Below are 23,603 nucleotides of genomic sequence, written 5' to 3' on the forward strand. Positions count from 1 at the left end.
GGAGGTCTGGGGTGCAGTCGGTGTTCCAGTTCGTCCCAAAGGTGTTCAGTGGGGTTGAGGTCAGGGCTTTGTGTAGGAAACTCAAGTTCTGCCACTCCAACCTTGGCAAATCACGTCTTCATGGAGCTCACTTTGTGCACAGGGGCATTGTCATGCTGGAACAGGTTTGGAACTCTTAGTTCCAGTGAAGGGAAATTGTAATGCCATTGCACATAAAGACATCCTATACAATTGTGTGCTTCTAACTTTGTGGCAACAGTTTGGGGAAGGCTCATGTGTCAGTGTGATGATCAGGTGTACACAAACATTTTACCATATATATATGGGTATATATAATCACAGTGTATATATGGCACAGTAGCTTAGTTGGCAGGTTTGCCTTGCACCTCTGGGGCTGGGGGTTCGATTCCCACCTCTGCTCTGTGTGCGTGGAGCTTGCATGTTCTCGCCGTGCTTCGGGGGTTTCCTCCCTCAGTCCAAAGTTTCACATCTCTAAATTGTCCATAGTGTGTGAATGGGTGTGTGTGCGACTGTGCCCTGTGATGGGTTGGCACCTCGCCTTGTGCCCTGAGTCCTCTGGGATAAACTCCCTGTGACCGTGTGTAGGATAAGCGGCACAGAAAATGAATAGATATATATAAACTCAGACAATAAATAATAAAGACATAATAACTACAAATAAAATATTGAATAAAATAAGAAAAGGTAAATGTGGGCTATAATAAATAAATCTTTTAAAAAAAACAAGCAGAATTACAAACTCAATAACTGAGATAAAAATAATAAAATCTCAAACTATAAAATAAAAAGCAGAGAATAAATAAAATTATTACATGAATAAACACATAAGGGTGGACACATTGGCACAGTTTCTTCTGGGTTCTCTGGTTTCCTCCCACTGTTCCAAAAAAACATGCAGGTAAGCGGGTTGGTAAATTCTCCCACATTGCGCCCAGTGATCCCGGGATCGGCTCGGGATCCACCCCAGCCCTGACCACAGCTGAACATGAACATGAATAAATAAATAAATCAATACATTTCAGCAAGCAAGCAGAATCAACCTCAACAACTAAGATGGGAATAATAAAAATGGCATACTTCAAAATAAGAAGTAAAACACTAGACTATAGCTGTTTGCTTGGTTTCCAGTTATAGTGTAGAATTTATTTTAGAGCCCACATAAAGGTCAGGTATGCAATGAAAAGAAAAAAAGAAAAAAAAAAAGTATTGTGGGTTACTGGATTAAAAAAGGAAGCATGTCATTGAGAGTTATGTAAAGTTGTGAGAAGCAGTGAGAGTAAAAGTGTGTAAAGTGTAAAGAGTGACTGGAGCTGAACCACTGAACTCTTTACCCGCCCCTGGCAACGGCGCGCGCTCCTGCCCAGACCCAGACACACACACACACACACACAGCTTAATGTTTCATTACGCACAGCCTTCATCAGAGCGATAAAACAGCGCCATAACTTTTTTTCTTTCCACTTTTTCTTTTCTATCGTTTGTCTCTAAAGACGCGACAGAACTCCAATAACCGGCGCACGTGACTGTAGACGAGAGAAATATGATTCATGATGTTCTCTCACGCGCTGTCAGTTGAGAAAGTCCAGCTCCAGACTTCCTGAAGACTTTCACAGGTGAGACGCTTTTGCAAAGTGTACACTGAAATGTCCTGTCATACTGTAAATAAATACATCACACATGCATGCATGTGTAGTGTCTTGCATATCTTTATGATATCATGAATATTAATGTAGATTTTTTTTGTATTGTCGGGAACTTAAGCTAAACAAAATAACAATCATTAATTGGAAAAAAGAGAGAGAGAGAGAGAGAGAGAGAGAGAATGTAGACTGTTTTACAGCAGACATTCTCCAAAACGCATACTGAAAAAGTATGACCAAATACTCCTACTGCTAATTGTGCACTACTTTATCCTAACCTACTAATTAGTAAGGTAGTATTTTGGAACATTTATACATGAAATGCTATTCAGTTCAATTCACATGAAGAAATCAGGAGTGGAATTCCTGAATACATGAATCAAAACAGAAAATGTAGGAAACTCATAAATCAAAATAAGTCAGTTTTGATTCCAGGTGGCAAGGTGGCACAGTGGGTAGTGTTGCTGCGTCACAGTTTCGATCCTGAGCTCGGGTTACTGTCTGTGTGGAGTATTGCATGTTTTCCCCATGTCTGCGTACATTTCCTTAGGGTTCACTGGTTTTTTTCACTTCTCTGAAAAAGATCCGAGTGTGGGCATCGCGCCCTGTGATAGATTGCTGTCCTATCCAGGTGTTTTCCTGCCTGGCGCCCATGCATTCTTTCCCAGGATTGGCTCCAGATCCATCGCAAGCCTGACCAGGATAAAACAGTTACTGAAAATGAATGAATGAAATCTTGATAATAAAATGTTACTTTCCATGATGTAAATATTGATAGTATGCATGTACATATTGATGTGATTATAGAAAACCAGACATATTTCATTCATTCATTAAGATCATCCTTTCCTGGGAACACTTTACATGAGGCAGGAATACAACTTCAATTTACACTTGAATGTTTTAACATTTCATCGCAGCGCATTATGTGCACACATATTTACAGCCTCATTCACACGTGGGGGCAATTTAGTGTAGCCAGTCCACCTTCCTGTATGTTTTTGGATGGTGAGAGGTAACTAGAAAACCTGGAGGAAACCCAGGCAGATGTGGAGAACTCTGCACAGACAGTAACCCTAGCTCAGGATCAAACCCGAGTCCCTGAAGCTGAGAGACTGAAATGCTATCCGCTGCATCTTAAAAGCCAACCAGCATAATGTCCATTTTTCTACAATCGCTGCTATTCTGACAACATTGACATGTCTTCACAGTATGACACCTCTGTCCCATTGGTATCTTTGCCTGAAGAAGAACTGAGGGAAATGAATGGGAAAGGCTGCAACCTCGTGGTCTCTCCCACCAGCATGCCAAAGTCTCTGGGTGCCATAACTGGGCAGCAGGTACCTCACATCCGAGTGCATGCTGGTAGTTCCCACTCTTCCTCTCATCAGAGAACCCCATGTCCTGGCAGTGAAATGGGCACCGGAGCTGTGGCACCTGGGAGTACGGTGCTTCTACCTACTCTGAGCCTTCGCAGGCAAGTGCTGACCAATGGGAAGCATCATGGCACCTTCAGCGTCCCACAATCTTCGTGGCAACAAGTGTCTTCACTTCCTGTCCCACCTGGCAATTCCAATGCAGTGAGATTAAATGGCTCACAGAGTGGTTTCAAAGGTAATAAACTGAAAAACTGATGCTGCCATGCATATTTATTTTATATATGCACACAACACTGAAGCAAAAAAAATTTTAAAAAAAATTAAAAATCGATTGTGAAAGAAAAACCACCTTTTCAAGTGTTTCCATGATCAAATATCTTACCACATTGGAACAACTGAAATCACAGCTGATGTTCATAATTTATATCATTCATAATTCAGCAGTGTCTAGTTTCAAAGAAAATAGGCAAATTTTTCTGCCTTCACTGATTCCTCACTGTTTCCACATTTCTCAGCCCAGTGATCTGGAACATGAGACTTGATGGTCCCCAAGAGATGCAGGACAGAGATACAACTTCCTCATCATTTTTTTTTTACAGCATAACTTTGCCACTCAATATGTTCCATTTTACAATATAAATACCAGCCACCAGCAAGCAAGGTAGCTGACAAGCTCTGATATATGTACCGGTATATAACTTTTGGAATAAACAGATGCTGAAAGTATTGAGCTCTGTGGAAAAAAAAGTCTTGTCTTCTCAAAACTATTGCACTGTTGAGTTACATACTGAGTATATATTTGACTTCACTTTAATATTATCCCATAGCCCAATGTCTTCCTCTCAAAATACTATGTGCCGAACGTAACCAAGCAGAATGCTTTCCGTCTTTCTTTCTCTCTCAGGCAAAAGAGAGAAAGAAAATTGGTTATTGATTAACAGATCAGAAAGTGTTTGCAATCTCTACAAGAATTTGACGAGTACATGTTTCTTTTTAACAGGAATCAAAAAGCCATCCTGTTGTGTATAATTCTTCCAGTAACATTTATTTAAAAGGGAAATGGTGAAAATGTGATCACTTTTGTTCTTTTAGACTTTCTATGGGTGAAAATATAAGGGATGGAACTACTGACTTGTGAGATATATTTTTAGTTTTAGTACAGTAAATTTGATTAAGGCAGGTTTAAAGAACTGACTAAATGCCATATCTATGACTTTAGGAAAGATTATGTTTGTTAAAAGATGATGGTGGCATTTTTTTCAAGGTGCATTAGGTTTAACATTAACTTACATAGAACCACTGGGTTGTTTTTGTTCTCTATTAGTCTGCATTCTTAATCATTAATCTCAGGGATGACAGAAAAGACCTCATTTATATTGTAGAAAGTAAGACCAGAATTAGTATCTTGTGCAGTAAACACAAATCCTCTGTTGTTCGCAGGTTCTCACTCACTGGAGACCAATAGAAAGCTGCTGGGCGAGTATGGCAGATCAAACCTGCAAGTGACAAGCAGTGCTATGGTTGTACAGAGTGTGAGTCCAGTGTCCACTATCCAAACCTCTGCTTCGCACTGCCCTCCTCCTTCTCTGGGCCTTTTTGTGCCCTTCACAGATGCCAGGTAAACTAGTTCAAAAAGGCAAGGGATGCAAGATATCAAAAGAAGTAGCAAAAATTCACTTTTTTTTTGTTAAACCATATTCAGGTTATGAACTGAATTGGATCAGTCATCAATGTAACTGAGGAACAGAGCTCACACTTGTGTAAATGTGCTGGTACAGGTCTGTGTTGTCCAGAGAGTCCCTGGCTTCCACCACCCTCAGCATTGCAGAGAGCCAGTCAATACGCAGCAGCAAGTTGGACTGGCCCTATGGCTATCGTGTGCTGCCACCACTAGGTAGGCAGAGCAGCTTTAGCCAGACAGCTGAAGGTCCAGAACTTCTGAACCTCCCACCAGGTACTGCCATGTCTGGAGCCACCAGTAGCTCCAATCCAACTTCACTTCCTGCTTACCTGTTTAAGGAAGACATCAACAGCCCCCGCCAATCCAGCCGTTCCAAAAAAAGAGCCCTCTCCATCTCACCTCTGTCTGATGGTATTGGCATTGACTTAAACTCCATTATTCGGACATCACCAACCTCTTTGGTGGCATACATAATTGGTTCCCAAAGTTCTCCAGCCTCACAGCCTACTCCCTCACCACTACAGTCCGACGTATGTGGGCATCTCTTGGGAGTCCGGGGAAGCTGTATCCCCAATCCCAGCTTTGGTTACCCTGGTCCCAAAGTCAGTTCCACTCTTGGTCAGACCTTAACAAGCAATCACCATACTGAAAGAGTGAGTCTCTGCATGCAGAGGTTAGAAGAACAGGGTGCACATGACAGCCAAATAGGAGGAACTAATCTAGTAGTGGAGCATCAGCTTCTGCCAGGACAGGAAATTCTGATAAGCAACATTACAGCAGGAGATAATGCTCCTCATAACAGTCTGGAAAGCACTACACACCTTCAATTTGAAATATCAGCCATTGTTAGGTCCCCAAGCCCACCTAGGGGACCTCCACCACCCTATCACTCCCACCATGTACACCGACTACCAGGTGGCCACCTGGGGTGCACTCACAATCCCACAGACGCATGCTCTACGCCTCCTACAGACAAACCTGGTGTTCTGCCCCTGGCTCTATGCCCAATGTTAGAGGAGGAAGAGGGGGAGCTTGATGATTTTAATGGGGGACACTGTTGCCGTTGGTTGGATTGTAGTGCCACATACAGTCATCAAGAGGAGCTGGTCAAGCACATCGAGAAAGTACATATTGATCAGCGCAAAGGAGAGGACTTCATCTGCTTCTGGGCAGGGTGTCCACGCAGACACAAGCCTTTCAATGCTCGTTACAAACTCCTAATCCACATGCGGGTACATTCGGGGGAGAAACCTAACAGATGTACGGTATGAGAAGTACAACCGAGTGTTAGTAGAGTAATAGAGGAATGCTTGTTCAATTCTGGTTCTCCTATTATTCACATTAGCGTACATCATGCCGTAGATCCTAAAGATATCACGTGCAAATACATCTTTAATGTCTCTTGGAAAGGAGTGTAGAAATCTGACTTAAAGTGTACTTTATAGTGCCATTTTATCAAGGCTGCCAAAGCATCTCAAGGGGCTTTTCCTTTAAATGAAAGTCTGCCACTCCACATCATTTAAGATGGCAGTTTAAAGTCTATTGTACACTTTGATGTGTTGTGATTACTGGGCTCAGGCAGGATGATGCTTCAACTGTGAAGGTATTTTCCTCTTGTAATTCTGGTCATCAGCTTATTAAGAGTCTCTGATAACTGACAAGGGAGTTTTGGCTATTATTTCGTTATTAAAAAAAGCACAAAGGGCCTTCACTTAAGCACTGGCAAAAAAACAGTCTGCTTCCTGCTAGCAACTTCTCTTAGCTGGATAAGCTGTCAGCAGTCAAGAGGCTTCCAGAGGTCATGACATAGCCTGAGATGGACTGTTAGGTACAGCGCTAGTGCTAGGTTACCTCTGTGGCCTTACTTACTCACACACTTTTAGTAAAAGGCTTGCCTAGACTCTGGAGGTAAGAAATTGACCCTGTAGCTCAGTCCCTGCTGTGACAGTCCACAGGTTCAGGTTAGTAAAGTGGCGATCTACAGCCATTCCTTTTCTCATCTGATCTCGGCAATCATTAATGGTGCACATACCTATGGTCGACCTTTCACTCCAAACACTTACTCATTACTTAAAACTGTTCCTGTTGCCATGGAGCCTGGAACAGTTGAATGGTTTTGTCGAGCACGTAATTATAGACCGAAGAGGTAAAAATACATGGTCACAGCCAGTTCTCGCTGAAAATCTCAGCGAGATTTCATATCTGCCAACCTTGAAAAGTTTCAGAAACCTACTGCAACATGGGTACATTTATATAAGAAAATCAGTAAGTAATAAGGCAACAGGTTAAATATGTTATTACTAATAACAGTTTGTACATCACATTAGTTGGCCTCAAAAGCCTTTTAAATGACGTTGTTGTCAGTACCCATGAAACCAGAAAAACAGCCCACATACTGTACCAAGAAATAAAATAGGTTGGCAAACTAATGAGCATTTGGGTAAAGTTGGCTTATGTATTAAATTTGTCTGAAGGCAGTGAATACCAATATATTTCCAAGAACACTGAATGGGGAAGCAATTAATTCCAAAGATTTACAACGAATATCATGTATATTCTCTGTGTTCACTGCAGTGGTTTTGTTCCCACCACTGTGTACGCCGGTGAAATTGTTTTATTAAATAATTAGCTTCGGAAAACGACCCGAACAACACCTACAAATATCACTTAGCAGTGTTAGTTTCTCAGGGTGTCTGTAATGTCTGTAAGAGCCTCCATGATAAAGCTATCGCATCCAGGTGACTACAAATTAAGACGGCATGAGTACGAGTTTCCGTGAGGTTTCTTTTGCTGCGAACCCGGGTGTTTTCATCACACATGGTGACATGATCAGGGTTTATCAAGAATTGATTAAGAAGAAACTTTAATTCTTTTGTGCCTTACGCAAATTTAAGGTGAGGTTATAGCTCTCATTATAACGATCAATATACAGTAAGCTGGTTTTACACTGTGCGATTTCAGCATTTTTAATTACTTGTCGCACTTGTACGAGATGATTGCAGTAAAATATTGGCCAAATTCTATAACAGGACTGCACGTGAGCATGTGTTCCCCATAAATTATACAATAAGAGCCCCTAACGATAGACTTTGCGATAAAGAAAATTACTCTGTTCTGTTTAAGTCATCAATCGGCGCAATCCAGGCTCCTGGAGAAAACTGGCTTGCATAAACAGAAACATTCTTCAGAGTGGGCTTGATGTAATAAGGTCATTTTTTCTGTCCATTAGCATGTTTTGTTTATGTTCCATCAATGCCAATACTGTATTTGTAGCTGTCCCCTGAGTTTCGCATTATCATCCTATACCTTAATCATAAATTTCTGACACTGCCAGTCATTGTCGTTTGTCGTTGTCTGTCTTTGGTTGCAATGGCACTAAACTGGCCACCAGTGAGCATGTTCTGAGGCGTACCAATCTCAACTCACGACCAAAGAATGACGTAGGATTTTTGTCTACAACAGCGAAATCAGGCTGAAAATTGTACAGAGTAAATACAGCTTCAGTCAGCCAGTAGGATTGTGCTCTTTTCTGATTCTGGCTTTCTTTTTCCGTCTAATGGGCTCAGTGGAGACAGTAGGAGAGTAGGAGATGCAATTCATAGTAACTATATTTTAAATATATTTTTGACTTCCAAAGCACCCATAATTCTGCGACTTCTGGAAGTGTTTATGAGCTTGGATGCTTGGAACAACCTACCAGTCCATTTCCTTATAAAACTGCATAAGCTAACACATGGACCTAAGAGAATTTAAGTATAGTCATAGGCAACGTGCAACTGTTTTACAGAATGTCTTATTAAAACGTTGGAACTGTGCTGAATAGTAAAGCCAATTCTCTGAAGTCTGAGTGACAGACAAACCATACAGGAATGACCAAACAGATATATGAGCTTTAGGATCATAATCAAACAGATCATATTACGCTACACAATTGTAGGGACGTAGGCAAAGCATGTTTCAACTTGTCTTCAGTCGCTACATCTGACGAAGTTTTTAACCGTTTTCCTATGGACGCAACTTCCAGGTATTTCCAATGTTCTACCCGGTACATTCTCCCGATTAGATGTAATGAAGTTTGGCTTGGCCATTTCCAATACAACTACAAGAAACTTCCTTTCTTTGAAGGTGGTATTTAAGTTGTAAAATTATACATTCCCTTCGCGGCAGAAATATCACGTTATTATATTTGTTCCTTGTAGCCTTTATGAAATTATAGTGCGGCAGACAATAGACTTCAGTGGAGAACTGACAGCTGGAGTTTTGTACCCGAAGAGCAGGTATTCCTGTTCAGAGTTTCCATAGTAGCAGAGAGAAACTCTGGTCTGTCCAAAAGAAATAGCAGAAAGCAAGGATCTTTAAGGATTACTTTTAAGTTGTTTGTATCTTCCAGGAACTCTTATACTGAGTGCCTTGTGGATTTTTAATCGGTCTTTAGTCACCTTCAGCTCCTATTTCTTCACCATGAACAAGAAAGAAAGATATCTTGCTTTTCTCAAGATTTCTAACTGTAAAAGATTTGTTGTGAAGCAGTCAAATGCTCCATTCTGAGACACTTGAAATTCAAGCCCTGTATGAAGTACTGAATACACTGATGATCATGTGACCTATTGAAACTTTTGGCGGCTTTAAACAGTTGTATGGCGGGAAGGTGGATGGCATCTACAGGCAACGTTGTCCTTTTTCTCTCTGTAATGATGTGCCTTTATGTTCATGTGAATATGGTGCATGTTGTCCATTAAACCAAATGTAAATGAGAGCATTCATATTGCCAATTTTAAGCCCCATTCAAGACACTTCACCTCTGAATAACTGAGCTTAATGTAATAGTCGGGAATAAAACACAAGCATGCTCTTAAAGGGAAATAATCAGTGGCGGTGTGGTGTGATGCGGTCTCACGTGAAGTTACTGTTACCAAGCAGAAGTTTATTATTTTCCTATATCACGTGCCAGAAAGATAGACTTCTTATACCACATCAAATTCCCAACAATTACTTTTTTTTTTAATTAATGAATGGCATTATACTTTTTTATCTTTTTATAGTTACCTGTAATGTTATTAAGTTAGTTCCTCTTATCACTTAGCTATAAGTAGTTGTTCCATGACCAGCCTTTATTTCTCTCTTGAAGTTAACAAAAAAATGTCAGCTTGTCACGTTACTGAGAAATTAGAAAGGGCAAGAAAGTGAAGATGTTGTCTTGGTGGAAAACTTACTGACTGTTACAAAGTGCTGGACACTAACTCCTTACAGAAAGCTTCACCATGATGGGTTTCTCTGTTAAATAGCAAACATTTTTTTCATCCAATTATTTTTAGTCTCAGATTACGTGGAGCATCCGCCATACGAGTTCGTGTGAATTAGTTGTTACTATAGAAACAATAACTTTAGAGTTTACACAACAATATAAACCTATCATTTGAAGAACAGCTGCTGTTCATCAACAACCCTATAACAACCTTACAATTATCTTATTATTCACGACAATTGAAACTGTCCAAAGACTGCCATGGCGATTTAAAAAAAATGAGAAAAATGCTGTTGTTAAGGTAGAAAAAGGAGGAGAGGGAGAGATGTTACCAGGCTGACTGCTGGCATTGGGATGGCACTGGCAGTGTGTGGCAGCGCATGGCAGGCTGCCATAGTTTTTTGACTGACTACAGCTTTAAGGAGACATGCTGCTGTCTTTTCAGGCCTTCGGTCTCTCAGAGGAGCCAGCACAGTCCAGAGCTTTATTAAATAAACCCAAAAGGCTACTCTGAGTGCACCTGTTTGATGTTGCATCTGTTCTTGGCCGTAGCGCTGAGCTGAATGCTGACTGATTGGAGTCATTTTCTCCCACCTTGTGTTCCACTTAGGCAAAATTTTGTAGGGCAGCCTATAGTGTAAACGGTGATTAAAAATGTCAGTGCTATTATTTCTCTCCAGCACCTTTTGAGGGCTCTTTGGAAGAAACAAGGAAGAGGACTAAGAGCACTGTCTTTAATGTACTTTCCTCAAATGTTCCTTTTTTTTTTTTTTTAAACATTTTATTCATTTAGTCTCACACATTAAAGGCAATTAGCTGTTCTCAGTTGTTCTTGAGAAGTAGACCTTAGGCATAATTGTTGTGGGATTTTCCTTTATTGGTGCTTTGAAAAATTACTCTCCATTTGTAAGAAGGGACTGTGAAATAGCACAGCCTTCCCTTCCCCTGGCTCCTTTGATGACTAAGTGTTTAATCCCAGTCCAAGGCACTCGGCTTCTCAAACAAACACCATGTAATGAGAGGCCAATCTAAATGAAGCCACAATGGAATGGCCAAGCTGAAAAAAAATTTCCAAGTTGTAGTAGTACCCACTTTAATTTCCATGTGCACAAGCTACTTGGTTATCATTTAGTGTCAACAGCACCAATAATAAAATTATTGCACAGCTATAATTTGATGCCATTTCATTTCTTTGGGGAAAAAAAAAACAACAATTATGGACAACAGGATAAAGAGATTGTTCTTTTGAAATACAGTTTAGTGAAAATGAGGGTTAATAATTGAGTACAGGAGTGGTGATTATACAAAGCTACTGGGGTATAAGGTGGCCAGTTCTACTGGCCCACATTTGGAGGAGGTCCCACAAAAATGAGTAATTTCTCCAGAAAGATATAGATGGATGATAATAGTGGCTCTGTTATGCTGTAGGGGGCATTTATTTTTGCCATCATGCTTTGGGTCCATTTGTCCCCTTTGAGAGGTGTCACTCCAAATCAATACAAAGTTCTTCCAACCGATCACCTATCCTATGGTGATTCTATGATGAAACATTTCCATCCTAATGGAGGTGGTCCCTTCCAAGATGACTCCGCCCACATCCAGGTGGAGCAGGAGGGCTCACTGAATGGTTTGCTGTTATGCTAAAGCCTTCAGAGTCCCCAGATCTCAACTGAGTTGAACACCTATGGGACATTCTGGAGCGACTTGTTAGACAGAACGTTTGGAATTACGTTGTTCACTGCTCTAGTACAGCTTCAGAGACTTGTAGAACTGACACCAAGGAGCATTGAAGCTGGTTTGGCAGCTTGTGGAGGTCCAACACCTTACTAAGGCCATTAATGTTGTTTATTCCTTTGCTGTAATTTGTCACCCATCTGTCGTTTTTGCTTTAAAAATCTGTAGACTCAAGAGAAAGGGCAATGCGATGTGGAAGGTTTCCCTTCAGTTTAAAAAAAATGGCAACCCCCTGATAAATCATATCATATTGCCATTATCAATATTTTAAATCACACCATTATTTAAGATTTACAGAAAATATTGCTGTGCATGTCTCAGGATTTCTATTTGGCAATCTAGATGGCTATATAGAAATCAACATTGCCATATGGGATTGACGGTTTCTCGTCTAATCATGGTTTAAGCCTTCCAAATTGACTCCAAACGTCAAACTGTGGTTTCTAACCCAATTACATCAACTAAATTGTATCTATCACGACAAGGTTATTTGTGTCCACACCAAGAGGATTAAGGATTTAATGCCATCATTTGAATTTTCTCATTTCACCACTGATCACAGCCATTTGTGCTGCAGCGTACTCTCACACTCCAGAATACTTATTTATATTTAGCCAGCATTCTTGCCTTATAAAAACAGGAAATCAAGAATATTTGACAAGGGATCAAAGTCCAAGCAAGCAATGAACGTGTAATGAATGCGTGAGAAAGAATCTCAGCCATCCTAATTGTGCTAGTGCACACAATTAGATGTCACGTAATAATAGCCGGTTCTGTTTCCATTGCAAATCTAAACAAGGTCATCAGTTCTCAATAGCTTTTATGCACTCTTAGCCAAGTTAATAGACATTCCAGACTTGACCATGGAGAGGACAAAGAGCAGAGGCTTTGCATACCTTAAGGGTGAGCTCACTGCAAAATAGAGCTAATACTGTGGGATTTTTTTATGAGGGAAAATCAAAACTTGGTCACTAATGAGTCACTTGCATTAATGATAAACAGTGTTCTTTATGCAACAATGGACTAGAAAATGACTTCAGTGTCAGAGTTGTAGATCTGTGGGAAGTGAGTAATGAACTCAGCAACAAGAGTCACAGATAGACAGTTAATTGATTTGAACAGTAAAATACTGACCCCTCCTGGTTGAAGCATGTGGAGACAACACTGGTTGGTCCTTAGGTCAAGTGCCTGTTCTGTACAAGAAGCTATGACGTGAACATTTCAAATGATCTCTCTCTTCTCCTCTGTTTTTTTTTTTTTTTTTTGCCAGTTTGAAGGCTGTCAGAAGGCATTCTCCCGCCTAGAGAACCTCAAAATCCACCTACGGAGCCACACAGGAGAGAAACCGTACACGTGTCAGCACCCCGGCTGTCAGAAAGCCTTCAGCAACTCCAGCGATCGCGCCAAGCACCAGCGCACGCATGTTGACACAGTGAGTCTGCACTCGAAATACAGAATTGAGCACACTAATGTCCAAAGGTGGTGCAGGTGCACTCCTGAATTACAGCACCTGCTACCTGTGTGTTTCAGAAACCTTACGCGTGTCAGATTCAAGGCTGCCAAAAACGTTACACCGATCCCAGCTCTTTGCGAAAGCACATCAAATCACACTCCACCAAGGAGCAGCAGGCTAGGAAGAAGGTGAGAAAAGACACTAGGGGAATATCACACCGGTGCTGCACTTGCTAATCTTATATGTCAATCTGGACAGAATTTCAAACAAATTAAATCTAAAGTAAATTGTTGGTCGTTCCTAAATAATCTTTAGGTAATGTGCTTTTCCATTCTGTCTACATGCTTTTCTTTTAATATGCCATCATATGCTTATGATACATAACAACCGTTTGCAAGGGCAGACTTCGAACTCGTGTAGGAGCTGTGCTCATTATCACGGAAAGGAAAAACAAATGGCATCACCATAGATACGGCTACTTAGGGTATGCTGCTTTTGGACTGGAAGAGAAAACAAGGAGAGATTTTTTTCATTATTTTTTTTTTTCTTCTGTAGCATATGTTTTCTGCAGATAATGTCAGTGACGTGCTTGAAATAGCCCGCATTAATTCTAGCGTGTGTGCGATGCCAAATGTCAAACTGTTCATAGAGATTTGTTGTAATCTATGCTCAAAAAGATAATGTCTAAAATAGGGTTTATGAATTCATGCAGTTTATTAGTTTAAGTCATAAAATCAATCTTATTAAGTATTAAAGTCCAACGTAGGCAGTTGTTCCTCAGCGTCAAAATAATGCTCACCTGTATAGAGAGAAGCATCAGGCTTCAAGCAAGCCAAACACTATCTATTCCCCAAAACCCTCACTACATTAGATATTTGAGCATTAATATATCCTTGATCCTTCTATTTATTGCTTAAGGCTGTAAACCAGGCATCTTCAATATTATCTGCAAAGAGCTGATATGGATTTTCATTCCAACCAAACAGGAATCACACTGGAGTAATACATTTTTGAAGACCAAGATCAGTTAAGTAAATAAGTGGAAACGCACGTCGCCGCTACTGGAATGAAAATGTACAGCCATGCCTGCTCTCTCTAGTAAAGGAAGATCACCAACATTGGATGACTTTCATTTTTCTCTTATCAGCGAAATATCTACCATTAAAATTCGGATACACTTAAAAAAAAAAAACTCTAGCTTTCCTTATCGCTGGGGTGTTACCATCAACTGTCCACCTTTTGTACCTTTAATATGCATATACATGTAATGTACCTTTAAAGCTTTACTCTAAAAATGAATCACGGTCCATTATGTGTCTTACATCATTTATAAAGGTACACTATATCTATATTTCCATGTGAAGGTACATATTAATGGTACAACCCTTAAAGGTTAAAGATACAGATTAGCACTATTTTTCCTATCTATGCAATTTATCACATCCCAACTTACCGTACCTATTTTAGATCTGAAGACTTTATGATCTCGAAATTTTACTGGAAAAACAAACTGAACAACACCTTTGCGCCATTTGTAACAATCCGCATAAAAATGGGGTTAGCGTTGTAGCTTTCGTTGCGGCTTACTGTGCATGTAGTCGAACGAAATACAACTTTGCTTATCCAAATTTGTCCGAATTTCCCACGAGTTCATGTTCATAATAAAAGAATCAACAAAAATTGACTTTTCAAAGGTCACCGTATGAAATCTACAATATACAATTTCTTTTCATCCATTTTGAGACTCTATGCTCTATAAATTTTACTGGAAAAACAAATTGAATAACACCTTTGTATCATCTGTAATAATTCGTACCATTCAAGCTATATGAAAAAAAAACCCAAAAGGTTAAGGCTAGGATTAGGAGGATTAGGGGCGGGGTTAGTGCTCATACTTTGTTTTATGGCTTAATTTGTATGAAATCGTCTGAAAATGAAAATCCCTCCTGCTTTCTCCTGTTGGAGGAATATCTACCATTAAATGATGGTACTATCAAAAATAAGCAATATTTATGGCAGTCTGGGGAAAAATCCCTTCATATGATGAAATATGGACATTTTTTTACTATATATAGTTTAACCCTCCTGTTGTGTTCGTTTCGGCTAACACTCATAGTGTTCCCGGTCATTTTTGACCGGGATCATTTCATTCCATTATAAATCCACAATAATACATATATTATCACCTAATGTTGTATTAGATCTTTTTATCAACTTTTTATCAACTTTTGTGTTCCTGGTCAAAACTGACCGGTATGATTTATTTATTGAAAACAAAAGCCCAAATGAACACAGGGAAAACTTAACTATATTACAAAAGTAATGCTTGAACCATACACTGTATGAACACATTTACAATTTTCTCATGTAGCTCTAAAAAGACAGCGCCATAGTGTCATCCCAATGTTCCTCAGTTTTGTCCTCTCATTAGCATGTTGGGCAATATACTGAGGTCACTGCATGTTCTTTGCAAATATATACACCACATCTGTGGCACACAAAGCTTGTTTTTTTTTTATCTCTTGGTGCACACAGTTGGCACCTCTTTCTTTTGCCTCCTCCTTCTCTGGTTGGCGTGGATGTTGCTGCTTTTGCTTGCATGTCTCTCACCCATGCAGCAGAGGATGGCGTTCGTGGAAGGTGTCGGCACCCTTGAATGAGGGGCTCCACCATGCTTTTTCCAACTTCTTCAAGGAACAGTCTCCTCTTGTAGTTTTTGCCCTCCTTCCAGCCTGGATTGATCTTGTCAGAAAAGTGGGAGGCAACTCAAGCTTGTTTTGTTTTTGGTTTTTTCTTATTGTTCCGACCATGGTCAGTTTTTTTTGGAGCAGCTCCTGACCCAGGGCATAGCTGGTGAAAAAAATATCACAGGTAATGTTGTGTCCTTGTAGCCCTGCTGTCATTTCTAGGACCACCCTCTTCCCCTGATTTTTCTCAGGAATACCATCAGCCGGTTTGCCTGTGTACACTTGCATGTTCCAGGCATAACTTGTCTTCGCATCACATGCTGCCCATATCTTTATACCATACTTAGATGGTTTGTTTGGCATATATTGCTTGAATGGGCACCGTCCCCTAAAACCGACTAGACACTCATCTACAGTGATGTGCGTGTGTGTGTGTGTGTATGTTGAGGTGTGGTAAGAGTGTAGAAATGTGCTTGAACTCTGTTTTATACACTAATTGTAGTCTTACCCATTCATTTCCATCATGGGTGTATGCAAGTTCCATAAAACACACAAATTTTTATAAAAATATTTCAAATTTATTTTATGTGTTCAAATGCCATGTGTGAACAAAGTCATGGAACCTCATGACAAACAGATGAAATTTACTGCACTTTTTTAGAGAGGAAATTTGTAAATCGGTCAGATTTGACCGGAACACAACAGGAGGGTTAAAAAAAAAAACAGGCTTTCCTGAATTGAGGTATGTTTCTCTTTTGCATGTATCTCCAAAACATGCAAAGCTCTAGCATTGTAAAGTCCATTTAAAAGTGAAAAGGGAGAAAATTAAAAGAACATTTAAAGATGGCTTTCTGACTGCGGCAGACATTTTGACAACCTGTATCTGATTACAAACTGAATTAATTAGGCTTACATCCTTTTCGTGAAAGGTACCTAGCTACCTAGGTTGACTGACTGTTTTTACCACCACGGTTATTAAACTGGCTTCGTCCACGACATGGTATTTGCAGGAAGACAGCCTAGACAGGATTTAAATAAAACCATTTCCATGTCAAATATATTTAAGTCGAAATGTCAAATTAGGTGTTAAGCTGAAAAACCAAAACCGCTTTTTATTTTTTTGGCTGTTTGCACAGCAACATCCAATGGATTTTCTCAGACCACCACCACCTGTATAGTTTTGCATATTAGATCGCTGTCCAACCTTCTCCTGCCTGGTTTAAATTTCTGAAGCCTCTCTGTGCTCAGACTTTTACTGGAAAATCTAACCTAATAACACCTTTGTGTCATTTCCTCTTCTAATCCAGAATTATGGAATTGGGAGTAGATCAGGTTCTTGAACTCCTACAGCTCAGCTCTGTTATATGTTAAGAAAGAATTAGCTCTTAGGTCATCATTATTAACATTTTCTCTCCTGTGGAAAATGTATAATGCATAAAAAGTCCATCTGGAATTTAAGATTTCAGACACATTACGTAGTATATAATTAGATTCTCTTTTCTATATAACAGCTGAGAGCCAGCACTGAGATCTACCAGGATGGACTTTCTGAATGTTTAACTATCCAGCCTCTGCAGCACAACCTGTCACCTCTGGAGCTGATAGAGAGCCATTCTCCATCTCTTCCTGCTGACATGTACACAGGTACAACATTTCTGCTTGCAATGAGACATTTTAAATGTGCACCAGGGAATTTGAGTGTGTTATTTGAGTGTGTTATTTGCTAGGTGTGTTTTCCCTCGACCAGTCCAGCCAAATGACTCCTGGTCAGGTTCCGCATTCCGCCTGTGGCTCTCATGTCCCATTGTCTGCACTACCTCCAACTAACAGCAGGTACTTCATCATACTAACGGAAATGTCAAACGTTCTTTTTTCTGCATTGCGTCTATTTTTTGTAAACTGCACAAATGTTCATTATTCACAAGTAAAAATACGCATAGACGTAATATTTTTTCGTTTAAAATATTCTGCGATGGCTTTTATGGACAAATGACGTTTCTGTTGGATTCTTGAATCTGATTGGTTGGAAGGTGTTGATTAATTTTCAAAACAGCAGCTCTGATAGTAGTATAGATAGTATTCAAATCACAGGTTTATATTAATGCGCTTATTTGAATACGTCCAATCGGTTTCTGTAGCACTCATTCACAGAGACTTGTATGATGGACAGTATGATAACCCAAGACTAATAATAAACACGTTAAAAAAAAAAAGAACATGTCATTATTTAACAAAGAGATACAATTGCTGATATGGTTAAGTTTTCCTTAATGTACAGCGTCTCCAGTGTTTCCATCACAAAATTGTTTAGGACGGAGGACTTTTCCAGTTTCTCTGTAACATGACAATGGCTGCATTTATAGCTGTTATACACTTACTGACCGCTTTAATAGAAACACCTGCTCATTCATGCACTTATCCAATCAATTGATGCATGCATGAATGAGCAGGCGTTCTGGTGTTCCTATTAAAGTGTCTGGTGAGCGTAAGTAATTCTTTAACCCGAATGCAACACTAGTTTTTAAATACACCCACTTTCATGTCCAATTCATTTGCAGTTCATGTAGTTTAATCCCGGCCTTGCTGGCATACTGTAGTTATAGCATACTTAACTCTAATAATGACCGTCCATTCATTGTTACAGGGATGAACTCTCTCTATAAATCACAAACATATTTGCTGACAGGAAACTGTGACCGAAATGGAAATTTAGTAGCAAAAGAACCTGAACTATAACTAATAAAGGCTGCCACTTAAAATTAACACTCTAATGAGGCCACAAATTTGTCAAAGTCAAATGAAACAATGTGTAATGGCTTTGAATTCTGCCCAAAAATTCATTAATTTGTTCACTCACTTGTCTCCAACAGGAGAAGCAGAACATTTCCATTCACAGTGGCCATTATAGCAAATGAACAATAATGAGGGTTTTAAAATGAGTACTCTGAACCACAGAAGTCGCGTTCCCCCTAAAGATTCCAGCTGGGCTTAAAACCGCTCGCTGCCTTGGAGAATGAAAGAACTAAAAGAAAGAAAAATGAAAAAGAAAGCGTCTGCACATGCTAAATCACATCAGGTACATTTTTATTCGCTCAGTAGATTAGAGCAGACACAGAAATTTTAGTCGCCACATTAAGCTGGCATTATTTCTATACAATTGTGTCTGTGCCTCTTTGCAAAGGGTGATGAATTGGTTCACATAATCCTCTCCTTTCTCATCAGTGCGGTATGTTTTTCCCCCCTGCCCCTCCCCAATACTATGTTTTGGTCCACTCTCAATGAAGGAACCTGCCACGGACAGAATTGTTATTTAGTTTGCATTCTTCTTGTGTTCACCTTGGCAAAGCAGGTTGCTATGACAGTTTGAAATGCCCCAACAATCTTTCTCTTTCTCTCTGATCTGCAACAAAGTCCTTGGTCATTGGTTGTCATGGCTTTATGGCAGCAAGCTCATAGTTGGAATAATCTGATCAAAATAAAGTGCCATTTTTCTGCCCTGTGAAAGACACCAGCCGGGGTTTTGTGAGTCATCCGCTACTACTATGGCAAAGAGTTTTTGTTATGAAGTTTACAATTTAGGATTGCCAGCGACGCTGTTAGACAGCCGGTCCATAGAGATCTATTTCTTCAGTGCTGCAATTCAAAAGCAATGAGAGGGAACCGCTGCGACATTACTAGGGCCAGATGCTCATGGTTACGCTCGGCCTGCGATTGTTGCTCTACCAGCGGTATGTGCGCCATGCAATGTGCAACTCAAAAGAGAATCAGCTAGTAAGAGCAAATTGTCCTCTGCCTCATTGGTCTTAAGTCTCTGCTTTGATTGAAGCTATAGCCATTAACCAGAGGGAAGCCGAAATTCACTAATTCAAACAATCGGGAAAAATGGGATGAGGCAAGCAGATTGGTGTAACTGCCACTCTGTGTTAAATCAGTTGTAAAATTCTTGTGGTTCTTTCTTGCCCGCTATCCTCTATTAGTTCAGATCTAATTCCATAGTTCTGATGCTGTTACACAGAGATACTCGTAGGTAGCCCGAAAAAAAAAAAAAAAAAAAAAGATCTTGAAAATCAGTTCCCTCCAGCATAATTTTTTCTCTGTAATATTAACAATCTTAAAACTTTCTAAGAGTAATTCATGAAGCATTTAGTATGATGCGTCATTCTTTAATTAAAGAGAAGTTGTAATCCTTGACCAATTGCTGTGGTATGAATATAAAAGAATAAAAACACAACAGGGTGTGCTGTTATAGGAAAATAATCAATGACGGGCTGGTGTGATGCAGATCATTTTCCTATAACACCACATCCTGAAGTGTTTTAGACAACAGCAATTTGCCAGCTATTGTGTTCTTTTTATTTATTAAAGAACGACACGATACTTTTTATCCGTTTATGGTTGCATTTAATGTTGTGGAACGTCGACAAAAAAGTTAGCTCCTGTTAACACTCATGTCATAACAGCTGTAAACAGTTGTTGTTTTTCTGTCACTTGCAAACTCCATCGTCCTGAAGACTCTCCTGTGGTGGAAAACGTACTGATCGTTACAAAGTGCTGACACTGGAAACTCCTTCCATAAATGTTAAATAGTCGTTTCGGAAAAATTTTCTTCTGTAATATAAGAAGTAGTATTTACTATAGAAATGAAAACGTATCAGAATAGGACATTAATAATAGAAACCTTTCATTTGAATTACAGCCGGTACTTCTTTCAGAGCTTCTGTCAGACCAATCAGATTCAAGATTTCAAAAGTGGTATAAAATTAATTCATATCATTTTTTTTTAGGTTTGATGCTTCTGTGGCACAGCACCCGACCCACCAGGCCACACCTTCAGTTCCTCATTCGCACCACCACATGGTGGCAGCACAAAAAAACAACAGACTTCCAGGATACCCGGAGCACACCTCCGCATCCCTCCCTCCTCCTCAGGACGGTAAGTTCATAGTCTATGTCAATTTCTTGTAATATTTCTTTTATACGCCAGGCTTAACCTGGATCTTATCTTATTGCCAAAAATGGTATTTTTTTTAAAAAAGAATATTCATTCAGATTGCTAATATTTTTCAACATAGAGTCTCAGTAACCGTAGGGAGTTTGCACTGAGACAAAACCAAATCCATATTCAAGACAGCATTCCCGATGCATATTGATTTTTTATGACCAGGCCGAAAAAGTCCAGCTGAATGATTCATGAATTCATGCTTCCATTTCAGGAGCAACAGATGGCAGTCTGTTAGGCAAAGTCAAAAATAGGTCTGTCTGATGCAGACCTTATCTTGTGTTGGCTAGGGTGGCTCCTAATGTTTTCCAAGCTCAAAGGAAATAATCTGATCGAATTCCACGCCACGCTTGTCCTGATTTGAGAGGCATGGCACAGCAGTGGTTAGATAAATTATAATGAGCTGTTTAAAGAACAGCTTTCAGCTCCAAAACCTATTGTGTGTTTGTGTGTGTCACAACACTCCTCAGGTTTCCCGGGTCATGCCCAGACGGTGTGCTCGCCTTCATACGCCGAGTCGCCGCAGACAGGAAAGCAGATCTCTGCCTGTTCCATGATGCAGGTCCCTGTGTTCGAGGACAGTCTGGGTTCCTCAGGCACAGCTCAACAGGAACCTCAGCTGATCCACCAAGCTCTGTCGAGCATCGCAGGTGTGCAGTCATTTGCGTATAATCATACAGTCACACAAACGGACCATATCATACATAATATTCCATTCATCTTAATGACCTATATGTTTGTGACTCCAGAGTTTGATCCACAGGGCAGATCTGAGGATTCTTTAGGTGAGCAGGAGCATTCAGTGTCAGACGATAACTACCTTCACATACGTGCACCAAGCCGGGGCTCATGCGTCTACACGGAGAGGTGAAAGACGGCCAGCTTTCATCATACATATAACTATACTGATGATTTATTACTGACCTTTTTGTAGTCTTTGAGTCATGGGATCAAAAATGAACAAAAAAAAATAAATGAATGTATCAGAACACTCATAACTGAATTAAGTGAATTACAGGCTTCTGTTCTGGATTTTTTTTTTTTTTTTCATATTGCTAAGTTTTTATACGTTGCAACTTTTGAAATTGTTATTTTTTAATCTCAATTCTCAGTCCTGTAAAACCTTATTTGTGATTTTGACACAGGAAGGCGAACACAATACACACGCTGTGTGAGAACACTAGAAAACATGGGCACCAAGCTAAAGCTAGCTGTTCACTGAGACTAGACGCATAGCTAGTTAGCATGTAGAAATGAAGTCTTTTATACTAACAACAGAAAGGGTAATGACCATAAAAACTAGACAATACATTTTGGAATATCAACATTTCACTCAGCTTTTTTGGTAAATTAATGAGAAGAGGCTTCTCAGTGACTAAAATTACACTAATTACATTTAGCATCAACCGCTAACTGAAGTGCCATGGGTTGCTCGCAGAAGATGGAAATGTTTAATCATGAATACCACAGGAGCAGACTGTTTAAAAACCTGGTAAACATGACCTCATTTGAACGTAAGATTAATCTAATTATCTTCGAAAAATAAGGTATTCCTTGTATGGAAATATATATATAAATAACAAAAGTGTCTCAGAGATGATCTGTCACATTAAGAACTAATCAAGTACGTAATGAAGGCTTTAAACATCACTAGTCTGTTTCTTTAAAGCTACAATCATGACATTACCAGTACTGTTTGTTCTTTCTCAAACACTAGAAAAAAGAGGTTAAGGGCATGTGGTTCAGCTAAACTACACTGAGAAACCCATAAATGCAAACGTCAACGGTGACAAAATGAAATTGCGTCTAAAAGCTCTAATTACAATGTTTTGCATAACCAGTAGCATTAGAGTCAAAACCTCCATTATCTTGGCTCATAGTGTGGTATATCGGTTGCATCTGGGATAAAAGAAAGCATTTAAATGTGTAATCATCAAGAACGCGGGTGCACAACTGTGTCTTGTGAGGTCTTGTTTTGCTGAAGGGTAATATAGTTGGGTAATTTTCACATCACACCATTCACTTGCACACCTTATTATGAGCCAAATGGTCCGCTTGTTATTCTGTGCTAGTGACCAGAAGTTGATTTCAAATCATATCAGATGTTTGTGAAGAACTGATTCAACCTTGATGTTAGGACATGGGGTAAAAAAATAAATTAATTTTCCTTAAGTACTTCTGTACAACAATATCACAGGAAGTAGATACTTTTTTGTGATTCTTGTCAACAAGAACTGCTTGAAACAAATTCAATCAGTAGTTGCTGGGTTATATAGCAGTTTTTGATAATGATGGTGATGATGATGATGATGATGGGTCTTTAGAGTTCTTCACATGACTGCTTCATAGTTCTGTCTTTATCCATGCACAAAAAGCACAAATCCATCATGAATAGCCATTGCCTTCTAGTCTACAATAAATTTGATCTTGCCTCAGCAAACCTTCCATCAAAAAAAAAAAAAAAAAAAAAAATTCTGATTGTGATTATAATACTGAGAACGTCTACTATCTCACATGTTTATCTTACTTTTGTTAACATTTGTAGCTCATGCAATTACATGTTAGTAACATACTGTATATGTATTCAGCAATTATTCAGCCTGTTCCAGTATCACAAATTAAAATCTATTCAAGACTACAAACCATAGGTCTACCGTGAATGTGTCATCTGTGTGTGTGTGTGTGTGTGTGTGTGTGTGTGTGTGTGTGTGTGTGTGTGTACACTCCTGGGAATAAAACAAATGCACTCCTGAGAGCTCCTGTA

The 23,603-nt window shown here is 39.6% G+C and overlaps 1 protein-coding gene and 1 long non-coding RNA gene across 3 annotated transcripts in view; one reads left to right on the forward strand and one right to left on the reverse strand.

Annotated features, from left to right (window-relative positions):
* Positions 1-23,603, reverse strand: part of LOC117599362 (uncharacterized) — a 62,072-nt gene that overhangs the window by 33,901 nt on the left and 4,568 nt on the right. The window lies entirely within an intron of this gene.
* On the forward strand, positions 1,348-23,486 carry glis3 (GLIS family zinc finger 3). 2 transcript variants are annotated; one of them, XM_053241155.1, is made up of 11 exons: positions 1,348-1,634; positions 2,873-3,275; positions 4,481-4,658; positions 4,819-5,986; positions 12,971-13,132; positions 13,231-13,341; positions 17,352-17,484; positions 17,568-17,673; positions 20,625-20,773; positions 21,310-21,489; positions 21,603-23,486. In XM_053241155.1, the coding sequence occupies exons 2-11, from the start codon at positions 2,924-2,926 to the stop codon at positions 21,611-21,613; spliced, it is 2,550 nt and encodes an 849-aa protein (XP_053097130.1). In that variant the 5' UTR covers positions 1,348-1,634; positions 2,873-2,923; the 3' UTR covers positions 21,614-23,486. The 2 variants fall into 2 exon arrangements, with proteins under 2 accessions (XP_053097130.1, XP_026799631.3); XM_026943830.3 differs by having other exon boundaries at positions 1,351-1,634; positions 21,589-23,486.

The sequence above is a fragment of the Pangasianodon hypophthalmus genome, chromosome 17, assembly GCF_027358585.1.
Source record: "Pangasianodon hypophthalmus isolate fPanHyp1 chromosome 17, fPanHyp1.pri, whole genome shotgun sequence".
NCBI lineage: Eukaryota > Metazoa > Chordata > Actinopteri > Siluriformes > Pangasiidae > Pangasianodon > Pangasianodon hypophthalmus.

Bases quoted from the DNA above. Each gene is read 5' to 3' on its own strand.
- glis3 (XM_026943830.3), top strand. From the start codon at position 2,924: ATGAATGGGAAAGGCTGCAACCTCGTGGTCTCTCCCACCAGCATGCCA. The intron at 3,276-4,480 runs GTAATAAACTGA...TGTTGTTCGCAG, and splicing joins CTCACAGAGTGGTTTCAAAG to GTTCTCACTCACTGGAGACC. The intron at 17,674-20,624 runs GTACTTCATCAT...ATTTTTTTTTAG, and splicing joins CTACCTCCAACTAACAGCAG to GTTTGATGCTTCTGTGGCAC.